This window comes from Capricornis sumatraensis, chromosome 19, assembly GCF_032405125.1.
Source record: "Capricornis sumatraensis isolate serow.1 chromosome 19, serow.2, whole genome shotgun sequence".
NCBI classification, from domain to species: Eukaryota; Metazoa; Chordata; class Mammalia; order Artiodactyla; family Bovidae; genus Capricornis; species Capricornis sumatraensis.
Window position 1 is genome coordinate 24,569,970 of NC_091087.1, and position 14,459 is coordinate 24,584,428.

General features: G+C 44.1%; 1 protein-coding gene across 4 annotated transcripts in view; it reads right to left on the bottom strand.

Moving 5' to 3' along the window:
• The window catches only part of NTRK3 (neurotrophic receptor tyrosine kinase 3), a 414,880-nt gene that overhangs the window by 27,833 nt on the left and 372,588 nt on the right, over positions 1-14,459 (bottom strand). The window contains exon 16 of one of the 4 annotated variants that reach the window (XM_068990810.1): positions 1,848-1,922. The exons of the other annotated variants lie outside the window; for them this stretch is intronic. Within the exon in view, the coding sequence (XP_068846911.1) occupies positions 1,848-1,922 (75 nt within the window). The remainder of the gene's footprint in view (positions 1-1,847; positions 1,923-14,459) is intronic. 4 annotated transcript variants of the gene reach the window in all.

The window sequence follows — 14,459 nt, forward strand, 5'->3', positions numbered from 1 at the left end:
GAACAGTTCACAATATATGAATAGAGTTTCCCTATGTCCCAATTTCTCAGGCAAGATCCCAATTTATGCCTCTGATATCTGCTTTATTATTAGTAGCTTCTCTTTTCAGTCTCTGAGATGTCCTCGTTTAGACCATCAAATACACATAGATTGACTAATAATAAATATTTGTCGAACTTAATTAACAAATTTGACCAGTATGATACTTTAATTAAACCCATCAACTCTTGACACCAAGAGTTTTACTCTGATGTGAATGAAATGCATATGATTTTTTGTAAAAGCATGAGGAAAAAAAGTGACTAATCTCTTATAATTATCCTTCTTTCAACATTCCAATAAGACTGGCAAACATGTTCTGATAAACTTAAGCCCTACACAACTATTCTTAAAGTTAATGCCTTTATTAGTAACAGTGCCAAGAAGAAATACCTATAAAAATGAGATCCTGAGAGAGCCTGGGAGGCTATGCTTAATTTACCTCCCTAACCAAATCACGAGAGAAATGAATGGACCTGTGAAAGCATCCCCGTGCACCTGCCCATAAGGCTGACATCAGGATAATGTCACATAATAGAAAGCAGAGGCCGCTCACTTCAAACTGAACTGTAACCCACCCAGTCAGTACTTGGAAGCAGCATTTCGAGATGGTAAAAAGGACTTCTCTCTTCCTAATCTGGGTGGGATTTGTAAGGTCCAGTGGTGGCCGTTCGGTCTCTCAGTTGTATCTGAATTAGCGACCCCAGGGACTGCAGCACGCAGGCTTTCCTGTCCTTCACTGTCTCCTGGAGTTTGCTCAAACTCATGTTTTTAAGGTTGGGTGGGTAAATTCTGTGGGTCTATTTTCACAAGTGGACCATTCCCCCAAACAAAAGGAAACAGCCCTCGGGCAAAAAGTGGAAGGCAGCCATCTACTTCTGTCTGACGATCCAGGCAAGACAGACACAACTTTGACCAACGCTGCAGTATGTCCTTCTCTACTTCAGAAATTACGGTAGAAATGAAAACGGGGATGGGGAAAGACTTTCCTTCCAGTTCTCAGGCATGTGACTTGTCATGGAGCTCTGTAATAACTATCCTAAATGTCACATTTCTTCGACTAAGCTTCATCTGAAGTCAATGGGGATAGTAAAAGTGAAAGTGTTAGTTGCTCAGTCATGAATGACTCTTTGCGATCCCACGGACTGTAGCCCACCAGGCTCCTCTGTCTATGGAATTCTCCAGGCAAGAATACCAGAGTCAGTAGCCATTCCTTTCTCCAAGGAATCTTCCTGACCCAGGGATCAAACCCGGGTCTCCCACACTGCAGGCAAGTTCTTTATCATCTGAGTAACCGGGGAAGCCTTAAGTCAACTGGGAGACCTCCAGTTTTTTAGTCACTTGAGCCTATCTGGTACCCTTAGTTCCTTCAAGTGTGTCTCTTATGGAACATAGGCACCCACTGTGTTTTCAAAACTCAAGGTCACACTTGCTGAAATGCAAGAAAGCAGCCAATCCACTGTCCATGCAGAGCCTCCAGCCTCTACCACACGCGCAGGGCGGGACAGAACCCCTGGCAGCCACTCGATCTCTGGGGGCTTTCCCAAATGTGCACCTCATTTCAGCAGATCATGGCCCCCCTACCCCCCTCCATGCTTTCTGCCCATGAGACATCCGAAGCACATCAACATCATGGCTTTGGCAGGAGACTTCCATGAATAGTCAATGATGTCCCTGGAACGGGAAGCAGGGGAAGAGAGGCGGAGAGCAGCCATAGCCCATGGAAGTTCCTCTCCAAAGTCTGCAAGCTGTCCGTGTGTGTGTGGACTGCCCAGCCCCCTGACCCCAGAAATGAAATCCAGACTCACTGTGGAAGCTGCCGATGCTTCTAGCCTCTGCCGCTGCCATGACACGCTGGGCAGGCCCTTCTGGCATGGCCCTTCCTGACAGTGAATCGGGGAGACAGGAGGGCGGGGGAAGAGAGAAGAAAGGGATGAAGGTACAGGAAGAAAGCATGAAGGGATGAAAGCAGGGAGGAGAAGGGAGGTGAGTGTATCTTTAACTGGACGGAGTGACTCTCTCAGCCATGGCTTCCAAACACCACTCCCATGTTACCGGAGAGAAAGGCTAAGTGCATCAGCTCATCCCAACTGCCTTTGCTCAGGGGTCCACGGCTAGGCAGACACCCCATCACACCACTCCTAGGACACGGCACCCAGCTTCTTCCCTTGCTAGCCACCAAGATCTAGCTGGTTTCCCACCAACAGTTCTACTTTTGACTGGATGAGCCTCCCAGTTCATTAAGGCTCTGAAAGGAAATAGATCTTATCCTAGAATTTTTCTCCCTTTAGGTCAAGAAATGGCACCTTCTCCAAAGCTTCTGAGAAATATTTGTCTTCAGCAGAAAAATCAATAAACTCATCTCTGCTTTTAGGGGTTTCTCTCCCAGATGCCTTCTCTGTTTTCCAATTTGGAAAGGAGATGAGCTAGCAGAACGTCATCTATGTAGAGTCTCAGCTCTCCTTCTCTTTGCTGTCAACAAAACCACCATTTATCTTCCCTATTACCACTTGGGAAAAACCCATTTCTCCCAAAAAGCCTCTTGAGAAGTCAGAGGAGGGAGTGAGGGTCAGGCTGCCTTAGAGAAGTGATGTATGGTGACTTAGCAATGGCATTTCTCAAGCACCTCCGAAATCAAGATCTGTGGACAGAACACACGACACAGTCCCTGCCCTCAGTCAAACCAGAGGCAGAGAAGCACAGGAATGACCCAAAGAAGACGCACATTCATGAAGCAACACATCTGTGTGTGCAAACCAATGGGGCCATGCCAAGGAGACCATCCCGTGAAGGCAATGAGAAGGGCACTGCTGGGGTTTGATGGCAGCGAGGAACAGACAGAGAGAAAAACCAAAGGGGGAGATGAGAAAAAGAGCCCATGGGAAGTTGGGAAGAGAAGATCTAACAGGCTGAATTCTGTCCTCCAATAAAATTCTTATGTCCCAATCCCCAATACCCCAGAATGTGACTAGATGTGGAGATAGGGTCTTTAAAGAGGTAACTAAGATTAAATGAAGTCGTTAGGGTGGACTCTGATCCAATATACTTGGGTCCTTAGAGGAAGAGAATATTTGCACACAGACATGTACAGAGGGAAGACAATGGGAAGGTACAGGGAGACGGGCACCTACAAGTCAAGGAGAGAGGTCCAGGAGAAACCAGCGCTATGATACCTTGACCTTGGACTTCTGTGGAACTCTGTCATGGCAGCCTTGCAAACTGATGCAGAAGTCCTCATGCAACGATAGGACTTAGCAAATGTCACTGTGGAATGGGGGGGGGTGGGGCAGGCTGGCTGGGTGTCCCACTGAGGGAGCTTCTGGTGGGAGGGGACCGGAAGGAGTCTGGCAGAGTGCAGAGTGAGACATGTATACTTTTGAGACATGAGTATCTCCCCGAGGCTTTCAATAATCAGGCAGAATGATGAAAAGTTTGAGAAGTAAGGGTTGGTGGGCTCTAAGATTGAAGGTGTACACACTGATCCAAGTGTTGGTCTGATGAGGGTGTGAATGAGGATTGTTCTTGCCAACATTCAAAGAACAGTGATCCTGGGTGCTATGAAGACAGAAGGATTTGGTGAAGACTTAGGTACCGATGATGAAGAGACAATTTAAAAAAATGACTCCCCTTATGGGAACCTCTCAAAAGAGTTTTTGCTCATGCCAACAGACTGCTGAGGAAGCAGGAGGTCACCAAAGTGAGTTTTCTCTCCAGCAAGATTCAACCCCCCACGAACTCTCCAGAGAAGATTTACAGACTAAGCAAAGAGAAAAAAGGTAGAAGCTAAAAATGTAAATTCAAGGACTTCCCTGGTGGCCCAGTGGCTGAGACTCCCTGCTTCCACTGCAGGGGGTGAAAGTTCAATCCTAGGTTGGGGAACTAGATCCCTCATGCCACGTCATGCAGCCAAAAAGTAAAATAAAATAAAAGTGCAAATTCAAACAGCTTTTGCATAAGGCAAGAAGAGTTTATAACCATGGAAGTGCATGAAGATTCCAAAGTAGATGTCTAAAACGGTGGCACCAGAACTTCCAATAAGGAGAGAAACCAATGGAAGAGCAAAGAATGGCCAGAAAGTGTGAGTAGAGGGACTTCCCTGCTTGTCCAGTGGTTAAGACTTTGGCTTCCAAAGCAGAGGGTGTGGGTTTGATCCCTGGTAGAGGAGCTAAGATCCTGCATGTATGGAAGCCAAAAAAAAAAAAAAAAAAACCATAAAACAGAAGCAATATTGTAACAAATTCAATAAAGACTTTAAAAATCGTCCACATCAAAAAAGAGAGAAAGGGAAGTAGACTGTGGATTGAGGCATCAGTAAGGCATTGAACAAGGATGGTAAGCAGTGGGGGACTGGAGATGTGGGACAAGGAATGGTGTAGTTACTGATAATATCATTCAACAGTTAGTTCAAAAAAGGATTTGACTTTTTCAAGCAAAGACATTTGAATTTGGATATGGTGAGATAATTAGTGACCCCCAAAATGCAGAGTCAAGGAAGGGGTAAGATCAGAAGCTTAAAAATAAAGACAGAAGGGACTTTCCTGGTGGTCCAGTGGTTAAGAGTCTGCCTGGCAATGCAGGAGACTCAGGTTCTATCCCTGGTTGGGGAGCTAGGATCCTACATGCCATGAGGCAACTAACCCCACCACAACTACTGAGCCCTCACACTCTGGAGCCCACATACCGCAACCAGAGAACCACTGTGCTGCAAGGAAAGATTCTGCATGACACAACGAAGGCCCCGTGTGCCACAACGAAGACCCAGCACAGCCAAATTAATAAGTATTGTTACAAATTTAAGGCAGAAGACAAACATGACTATTTTAGTAGTTGAGGAGACAAATGAAATTTGCGGGTGGCAGAAAGTTCAAATGAAGAGTTTTCTTTCAGGTAGAAGAGAGCATGGATTTTAGAATAGGAAAAAGGGAGAAAGACTTCAAGATTGAGCAAGACAAACAGTCACAGCAAGAGGTGGGCTAGAGATCGGGCAGGTGGCAGATGGTGAGGTGTGAGGGAAGTGAGAAGCAATACAGACGTGTGACTCTGTTGATAGGGAGAGAGTGAATCTGGCCTAATATTTCATAGCATCACAAAAATACATACTTGACACGGTTCCATGCAGGAGCGTAATCATAATTTCTTAAATTACTCTGCCACTTTGCACCTGTCTAAGCACTTTTCATCACTAAGTTGACTCTTAGGATCTGAGAATTGGAAAAAAGCAACACTTTGAGGTCATCTGGTATGTGTCTCTATAGCATCCCTAAAAGGTGGTTATTTGGATTTTCTGGAAAATCACCGGGGGTGGAGAATACACAGTCTTACAGGGTGGTCCATTATTTCCACATAGGAAGGGACACTGTCTGTGACACTGAGCTCCAGCACCCAAGAGTCTTCTAATCCTGACCCCTGTGGGTAAAGGACTGTGTGGCAGAGCCTATTCACTAAGTCAGACCAACAGAGGATAGTCCCTGAGGACTTTGAATGTGATGAAACCTGGTTTTGTGATTTGATTATCCCAAACTGCAGTGCTCTGGAGCACCATCCCAGATCAGCCACTCACCAAGAGATACACTTGTCTCCTTGTTTATTTCACTTAACTGACATTTATGGAATGCTTACCCTATACCAGGTATGGTGTTAAGCAAAGGATATGTGACTGGTGGAATAAGGCATGGATACTGCCCTTTCATACATCCCAAGGGGGACTTCCCTGGTGGTCCAGAGGTCGGGAGTCAGCCTGCCAATGCAGGGGACACAGGTTCGATACCTGGTCCAGGAACAAGGATCCCACGTGCTGCAGGGTAATTAAGCTCCTGTGCCACAACTACTCAGCCTGTGCTCTAGAGCCAGACAGCTGCACCTACTGAAGCTCGAGCACCCTAGAGCCCGTGCTCTGCAACAAGAGAAGCCACTGCCATGAGAAGCCTGCACAACTCAACTAGGGAGAAGCCTTGCCCGCCTCTGCTAGAGAAAAGCCCGCGTGCAGCGACAGAGCCCCAACACTGCCAAAGATAAATTAAAAAACAAAAGGAAAGAAATCTCAAGCTACTAAAAACAAATGCATGTCAACAGATGCTTTGAGAATACATTTTCACAATAAACGTATACAAAGTCACTTCCTGCAACACACTTAGAGGTAGTAGGCCAGCATTCCTCATTTCCAATCACCATCTCTTCTGTTCCTGGCATCCTTTTCTTACTCTTCAGCTTCACTGAATCTGTTATAATCTGGGGACTACACGTGGCTAGAACACCTTGCTACTGCTTGCTTTATGACCTGCCTGGAGACCCCAAACTCCCTGAATGAGGGTATCTTCATTTGCTGGATGGGCCAGCCCTGAGTCACCCCAACTGTTTACTTTCTTTTCATCTTTGTCACAAAGCCCTCCTAGGAAAAAAAAAACAAACTCATGACCCTAGCTTCTTGCAGGCTCACACTTCTAACTTTAAACCGTACCTAAACTGACGGATACTGTACTCTGCTGGCAGATCATTTCAAATGTCTATTCACAAATGGCCTCACATTCTTGATTCTAGTTTTTAAAGGGACATAGCTATTTTTAAAAAGATTTTTTGATGTGGATCATTTTAAGGTTGTTATTGAATTTGTTACAATATTTCTTCTGTCTTATGTTTTGGTTTTTTGGCTGCAAAGCATGTGAGATCTTGGGCTTCCCTGGTGGGTCAGTGGTAAAGAATCCTCCTGCAGTTCAGGAGATATGGGTTTGATCCCTGGGTTGGGACGATCCCCTGGAGAAGGAAATGGCAACCCACTCCAGTATCCTTGCCTGGGAAATCCCATGGACAGACGAGCATGGTGGGTTATAGTCCATTGGGCCATGGGGCGGCAAAGGAGTCTGACACAACTTAGTGACTAACCAACAACCTCAACTTGTGGGATCTTAGATCCCCAACCAGGGATCAGACCCACACCTCCTGCACTGGAAGGCAAAGTCTTAACCACTGGACCACCAAGGAAGTCCCATGACTCACATTCTTTATAAAGCTTTACTTAGGGATCGGAACACAGAACCCAGCTCTGCCCTATCCTGCTTTCTGTGCACTCTGAGAAACACCAACTAATCTCTCTGATTCTCTGTTTAAAGATCTGTAAGTGGGAATAATAATACTAGCCTAGTCAACCTCAAAGTCCTTTGATGATGCTCAAAGAGAAGCATGGTGAGTTTTCTTGTTTTAACTCTATCTTCAAATTGATGCATGAACTTGAGAAACACTGGCTCTTTCTCTGGACTTCAGTGTCTCCATCTGTTAAATAAATGGGTTTTATAATATGACCTCCAGGGGACATCTAGCCAGAATTTCAAGAGTTTGGCAGTATAGATCGCTTACCCACATTTCATGGTATTTATCAAGGATGCTCACAAAATACTTAGGAGGTTTATAGGTGTAGGAGAAGAGCCTGACTGGGTGAGAGTCCTAACCATAGAATGACTGCACTTAAAGAATGTTGAAAATTGGATCAACATGGGTTTGAGGGCAGGACTCTAACAGCAAATCCAAGTCTTGAATTATTCAACTCTCCAAGAAATTAATAATATGTTTCAGGTCATTACTAGTGTGTTGATGGATGATGAACTGGAAGGGAGAGTTGTATCTAGGCCAGATAAAGCTTTGGCAGAGTGGAACAGGGAACGGATCTATGAAGAACTAGGCATTTTTTTCTGTACAAAAGATTATAAATGGAGAAGGAAATGGCAACCCACTCCAATATCTTGCCTTAAGAATCCCATGGACAGAGGAGTCTTGCAGGCCATGGTCCATAGGGTTGCAGAGAGTCAGACATGACTGAAGTGACTAAGCAAGCAAGATTCTAAAACAATAGAAACAACTAAATGCTTAAGTAAAGTGTGTGAAAAAGGCTAGTGGAAGGTAATTTAGAATACTGGGTTACTAGTTCCATTGATGTGAACTTGGGCAAATAAACCTGTTAGCCCCAGGAATGAAGGCCCACCTGGCAAACCCCTTCCTTTGTACATGGTCTTTAAGAGCAGTGCACTCAATAAACTCACATCTCTGCCTGATTATACTACTTCCAATTGTGAGAAGCTAAGGTTAGCTTTTAACATGACTAAAAGGGTCCAGTAGAATCTTCGAATTGAGAGCATAAATTGGGATGGAATAGTTGAGGACTGCAACTATACAACCCAGGTACCAGCACCCCCTTTCCTATGCTCATGGTAGACATCACCCGCTGACCCCACATGCTTTTTCACTGATTGTAGATACAGTCACCAAGCTCTTCTCATCACTCTACTGCGAGCAACCACTACCAGTCATCAGAACTGCTACCTGAGACCTACTTTCCACCTCTGGGGCATAGATTACTTGGTACCAAGGCAATTAGATTTAAAAGCAACAAAACGAGTCCTTTTTTAGGGATAAAGGACATTCAGTGACATGGAAAGCATGAGTACTTTAAACATAAAGTGACCCCTCCCAAGTATTTGGAAATAAAGACAAGGCAATCAATCTCCTTAAGATCAGCATAAAATGGATGAAAACATGAATTTACGTCCAAGTCTGTCAAAAAAGCCTGAGTGCCTTCCAGGCCATCATGGCTCATTTGTAAACTGATGGATGCAGATAATAAAAGAGTATGATCATAGAGACCTGCAAAGGTCATGGAATTAGATGGTGGCGATGTTCATCCTCTCCTGGCTTCCATCAGGGGAGAGAGGATTTAGGCAGAAGACTGGGAAGGCAAGAATTCCTTGCTCTCAGATCAGTGGAGACGTATCAGTATTTTTTGGCTGGATGACATCGACCATTTGATTCATCTGATGTCCTTGCTCTGATTTCTTCCTCCTTAAGCAACCTTCTCAGTGTGGTCAGGCTTCCCACACAGGCTGGCTTACTGGGAGTGATGCTTTGATCACAGAGCCTTTTAATAATCCAGTCCCCTGTGAGCATTAATAAGTTGTCCTCCTGGTGCTAACTCCAGTCTCGTGGGTGTTTTAATTATTGTGAGACATTCTCTCAGGCCTTCTCACTGAGAAGCAGATTGTTTGGGCCTTTGGTAGGGAATCAGATCCTGCTGACTTTTTGTTAGGTGATGTTATTGCATCTTTCAGACTCTGTTGTTGTTGCTGTTGTTGTTCAGTCGCTAAGTTGCAATCAACTCTTTGTGACCCCAAGAACTGCAGCACGCCAGGCTTCCCTGTCCTTCACCATCTCCCAGAGTTTGCTCAGACTCATGTCCATTGAGTCGGTGATGCCATCCAACCAGCTCATCCTGTCATCCTCTTCTCGTCTTGCCCTCAATCTTTCCCAGCATCAGGGTCTTTTCCAATGAGTCAGCTCTTCACATCAGGTGGCCAAAGAATTAGAGTTTCAGCTCTAACATCAGGCTTTCCAATGAATATTCAGGGTTGATTTCCTTTAGGATTGACTGTTTTGATCTCCCTGGCAAGTGGGTACACTTGAAAGTACTTTGGATGTTATTCCTTACCCATTATAAACACTTGACATATGGCTACATATTTTTTAATTAAGCACTTTTATTAAGTATTTTTATGTGCAACATCGCTGTGATAAAAACGGAGTGGGTTCCTTTGCCTTCAAAGGAATTTCTGCTGTAGAGAGCTACAGGATATGCATGTACCTGAAAGACTCAAGGTCATGACTAAATAAACACAAAGGTCAAGAAGTTGGGAGTTGACCCACTGAGTAAGGAAATGACCAACTTCAAGGACAAACCAGGCTGCAACTCAAAGGTCCATCCTGGCTATAGAGGTTAGAGAGTGTGACAGTGGAAGAGAGGTTGTCACGGTGTTTGGCAAAGAGAAAGAGATGGCATATTGATGATCACTGCCAATCAAGTTTGGGATGTTGACCTTTTTTCCAGAGTGCCTGTAATTATCTACTAAGCAGGGTATATTGTGGTAATGGTGGTAATAGTGGTGGTGGTCATGATGGCAATAAAACCAGTAGCACCCAAGTCAATGATTTTACAAAGCTCTTGAGTATCCATTATCCCATGTTATGCATCGGAATGAATGCTCAGGTTATCAAGTTGCATTTGTAAGAGAGAAAAAGGTGGGAGGACTGGGCTTAAATCAGCTTGTTTCTATCCACAATGTTCAGTGACCCTAACGTTTTCCTCTGGGGTGACTAGGGGCATCACACACTTAGGAAGCCTGGAGAATGGGCTGTAATTCTGCAGGCCTTTGCTGACCACAAAATTCATAGTTATAGTTATCAAAAGTTAGTTCCTTATTGGAGCTACCAGATCCAAAATGGGAAAGCCCTTCCTGTGACCACCCAAATGTGCTTTCTTTTTCTTCCTGGACACCCAACCGACCAGTTCCAATTGTTTAAATCAGTCCCGGAAGATTGAGTGTTTTTTTTTTTTTTTTTTAAATCTCTCCAGGTTCTTTTAAGTAGGCTTTTCTCCCCTTCAATGTTAGTATCCAGCACCAAAGACCATAATAGGAAATACTAGGCTAGTACCTTTAAATAATTTGCAGTTTCTTATATATAGATCATCCTTGACCTACAATAGTTTGACTTTACCAGAGTATGAAAACGATATGCATTCAGTAGAAACCATACGTTGAATTTTGAATTTTGATCTTTTCCTGGGCTAGCGATATGCAGAAGGAACTCTCTCATGATACTGGGTAGTGGCAATGAGTCCCAGCTTCCGGTCAGCCGTGATGTCATAACTCACACATTTATAAGCATTCTATACCAACACAACCCTTCTGTTTTTCACTTTCAGTAATCAATAAATTACATGAGACACTCAACACTTTTTTTATAAATACACTTGGTCTTAGATGATTTTGTCCACTGAAGGCTAATGTAAGTGTTTGAGCCCATTTGAAGTAGGCTAGGCTAAGCCATGATGTTCAGCAGCTTAGGTGTATTAACTGCATCTTTGACTTCTGATATTTTCAATTTACAATGAGTAAGCATATTCAAAAGCAGAGATATTACTTTGCCAACAAAGGTCCGTCGAGTCAAGGCTATGGTTTTTCCAGTAGTCATGTATGGATGTGAGAGTTGGACTGTGAAGAAAGCTGAGCACCGAAAAATTGATGCTTTTGAACTGTGGTGTTGCAGAAGACTCTTGAGAGTCCCTTGGACTGCAAGGAGATCCAACCAGTCCATTCTAAAGGATATCAGTCCTGGGTGTTCTTTGGAAGGACTGATGCTGAAGCTGAAACTCCAGTACTTTGGCCACCTCATGCGAAGAGTTGACTCATTGGAAAAGACTCTGATGCTGGGAGGGATTGGGGGCAGGAGGAGAAGGGGACGACAGAGGATGAGATGGACAGATGGCATCACCAACTCGATGGACTTGAGTTTGAGTGAACTCCAGGAGTTGGTGATGGACAGGGAGGCCTGGCGTGCTGCAATTCATGGGGTTGCAAAGAGTCAGACATGACTGAGCGACTGAACTGAACTGAACTGAAGAAGTAAGCCCATTGTCCTTGGTGGCTCAGACAGTAAAGCATCCACCTGTGATGCCGGAGACCTGGGTTTGATCTCTGGGTCGGGAAGATCCCCTGGAGAAGGGAATGGCAATCTACTCCAGCATTCTTGCCTGGAGAATTCCATGGACAGAGAACCCTGGTGGTCTACAGTCCATAGGGTTGAAAAGAGTCAGACACAACTGAGCAACTAACACACACACACAAGCCCACTGTAAGTCAAGGAAGATCTGTATATAATTTCCACCTTGTTCATTTATGTAGCATAATAACTATCATCTACTGAGTGCCTAATAGGTGCCAGGCAATTTGCATACGTGATCTTACTTAATCCACACAAAAGAAACTGTTTTCATTTTTTTCAGATGAAGATCTAAGGCTTAGAAAATTGAATAAAATTTCCTAAGTTCTGGAGTTCATAAGCAGAAACTCAAGATTCAGAGGAAGATCTTCTCCTCTTCAATGTTAGCACCCAGCACTACATAATGGAAATACTCTGGCTTGCAACTTTAAATTATAAGTGGGTACTTGGCCCACTTTCTCTTGGGCCACGTTCTCCCCATCCCACCTCAGCTTTGCCCTGTAGGATTAGCTAAACCTGAAAAGTCAACAACCAGGAGTAAAAACTGTGTTTAAAATTCTGAATTTCAAATGTAATGTTGACCCAGTCTTCTGCCTCCTCCTCCTCCTCCTCCTCCTGTTTAGACTCAGATCACAAAGTCTTGGGCTTTGAGCATTAGGAGAGAAATACAATTCCCCACCAGGAGGAAGTCAAGGGAATATACTGTTCTCTTTACATGCAAATATCTTAATTACAGCTGGTAAAGAAGATATTTGTATGGAAATTTATGTATCTTTATAAGTTATATATTCAGTTTGCCATTAAAAAAAACCAACCCTTTATACTTAGGGAACCTAGACAGAATCTATTATAATACTCTCCACTGTCAAGTTACAAAGAAGCTACCATGCCAGCCAACCACAGGAGCAGAGAGAGACGGAGTGAATCAACACCCCGCTGCCTTTTCTTCTCTTTCCTTGAGGATGGGCTCCTGTACAAACATGCCTCAAGTTCTTGAAATTTTCTAATGAGGATTCACCCTGGTCCTTTTTTTTAAAATCGATATCTGTCCTCATGGAGATCAGGCTGACTATGATAATATCCATTCCATGCTTGCACCACTGTCATTGACAAAAGAAAACAGCCAGATTTCAATACTGTAGGGAGATGAAACCAAATTGAGGAGACTCCTGGAAACTGCTCTCAGAAAAAGGATATATTATATATATACATATATATTGGCATGTCAAGGGAGGGAGAGATTTATATCCCATTGATTCCCCTCCAACAAATAAAATACAACCAATTACCTATGAGAAATACCAGGCCATTTTGGTCTCACTGAGCATCTACTTAGCATTTTCCTGAGTGTTCTAATGTCTGTTTTAGAATATAATCTGTGTTTATCTCTTCTAAGGATATTGGACAAGATAAACTTGTTTTGCAGCAGGTAGAGGCTAGACATAACCAAGAACTTCCCATTTCTGAAGGGTGCTACAAATTAGAAGGAAAAGGATAAATCTCTCACCGATGAGAGTTTCCTTTTGCACAGCTGGAAGGAATAAGGAGGAACCAGTGGAATCCCGGGAGATGCAGGGGAATAGAGCAAACAAACCATCTGTCGGGGATGATTTTGAAGCTGCTCTGCCTGGGGCCACAGGGGTGAAATAGATGACATTTAAGGCTGCTTCCAGCTTCATGTTTCTTTAAAATTGAATGATTTGGCATTTGTTCATCTGTTTTTCTAACACTCCAGGGACGCAGAATGGACTAGGTGGCCTAAAAGATGCATTTGTTAAAAATCTATCCTGACCCTTCGTTTCACTGTTATTCTTTTTCAAGGTTACGACGATTCAAAAGAGCAAGAGGCTTTGAGTTCCCAGGCCCTGGCCTTGAGTTCACCTTTCTCAGCCCCATTGATTCCGATGGCTTCTCTTCCATACTCCGCTGCTACCACCACGGCCAATAGCCCTACTGCCTCTCCCCTGGACCACGGCACGTCCAGCCTTATGGCCTCAGGTCCCAGTGGTCTCTACTACATGACACTGCCTGGTGGCTCGTCCTCACATAGCCTCATTTACACTAAAACAGATGGCAGGTTCCCAAGGCTGTCCTGCAGCTACCCATGTCAGAAGAGTTGGCCTTTCAAGAGCTGCCACCGTGGTCCCACCCTTCATGAACATTTCCTTCCATGTGTCTTTCATATACCTTAGGTTTGGCTGGTTGAGTGATACACTGTTCTAGATCCCTCTCTCAGTTTGCCGATTGCCAAGCCATCTTCATTCCTCCTAAAATTCAACCCACTGACTGTCTCAAGATCCAAATCATCCATCTAATTAGATGGGCTTTTGAAATTGGTCATCCTATTGCATCACGGTGGAATTACAAATTTTCCTCCTTTTTTATATTCGCTAAGGAAAAAAAACTTTTTTGCCCCCACCCCCCACCTCTGTGGCATGTGGGATCTTAGTTCCAGGACTGGGGATTGAACCAGAGACCCCTGCAGTGGAAGCGTAGTCTTAACCACTGGGCCTCCAGGGAAGTCCCACTCTATGAAAATTCAATTCCCTTGGGAATAAAGATTGCATTCTCCTCATCCTTGCACATAGGGAATTGTACTGAATCCTGTCTCTAACACATAGACCTCCTCAGTGGCTATGTGATTTGGCACAAGGGGAAATAAACCAGCATGGACAGGTTTAGCAAATGCACATGGTGAATTAATCATCCAAAGGCTATAGGAATGTTCTAACACTGACTTATCGTTGAGGAATCTCAAAGCCGTGAAGACATCACCAACCCTCAACAAGGCTTAGCTATAGAATGAAGACTAACAATGTCTGACCTTTTACTTACCTGGAAGGTCTTAGAAGACCCTCTTATTTTCCTGGCATAGCACTAAG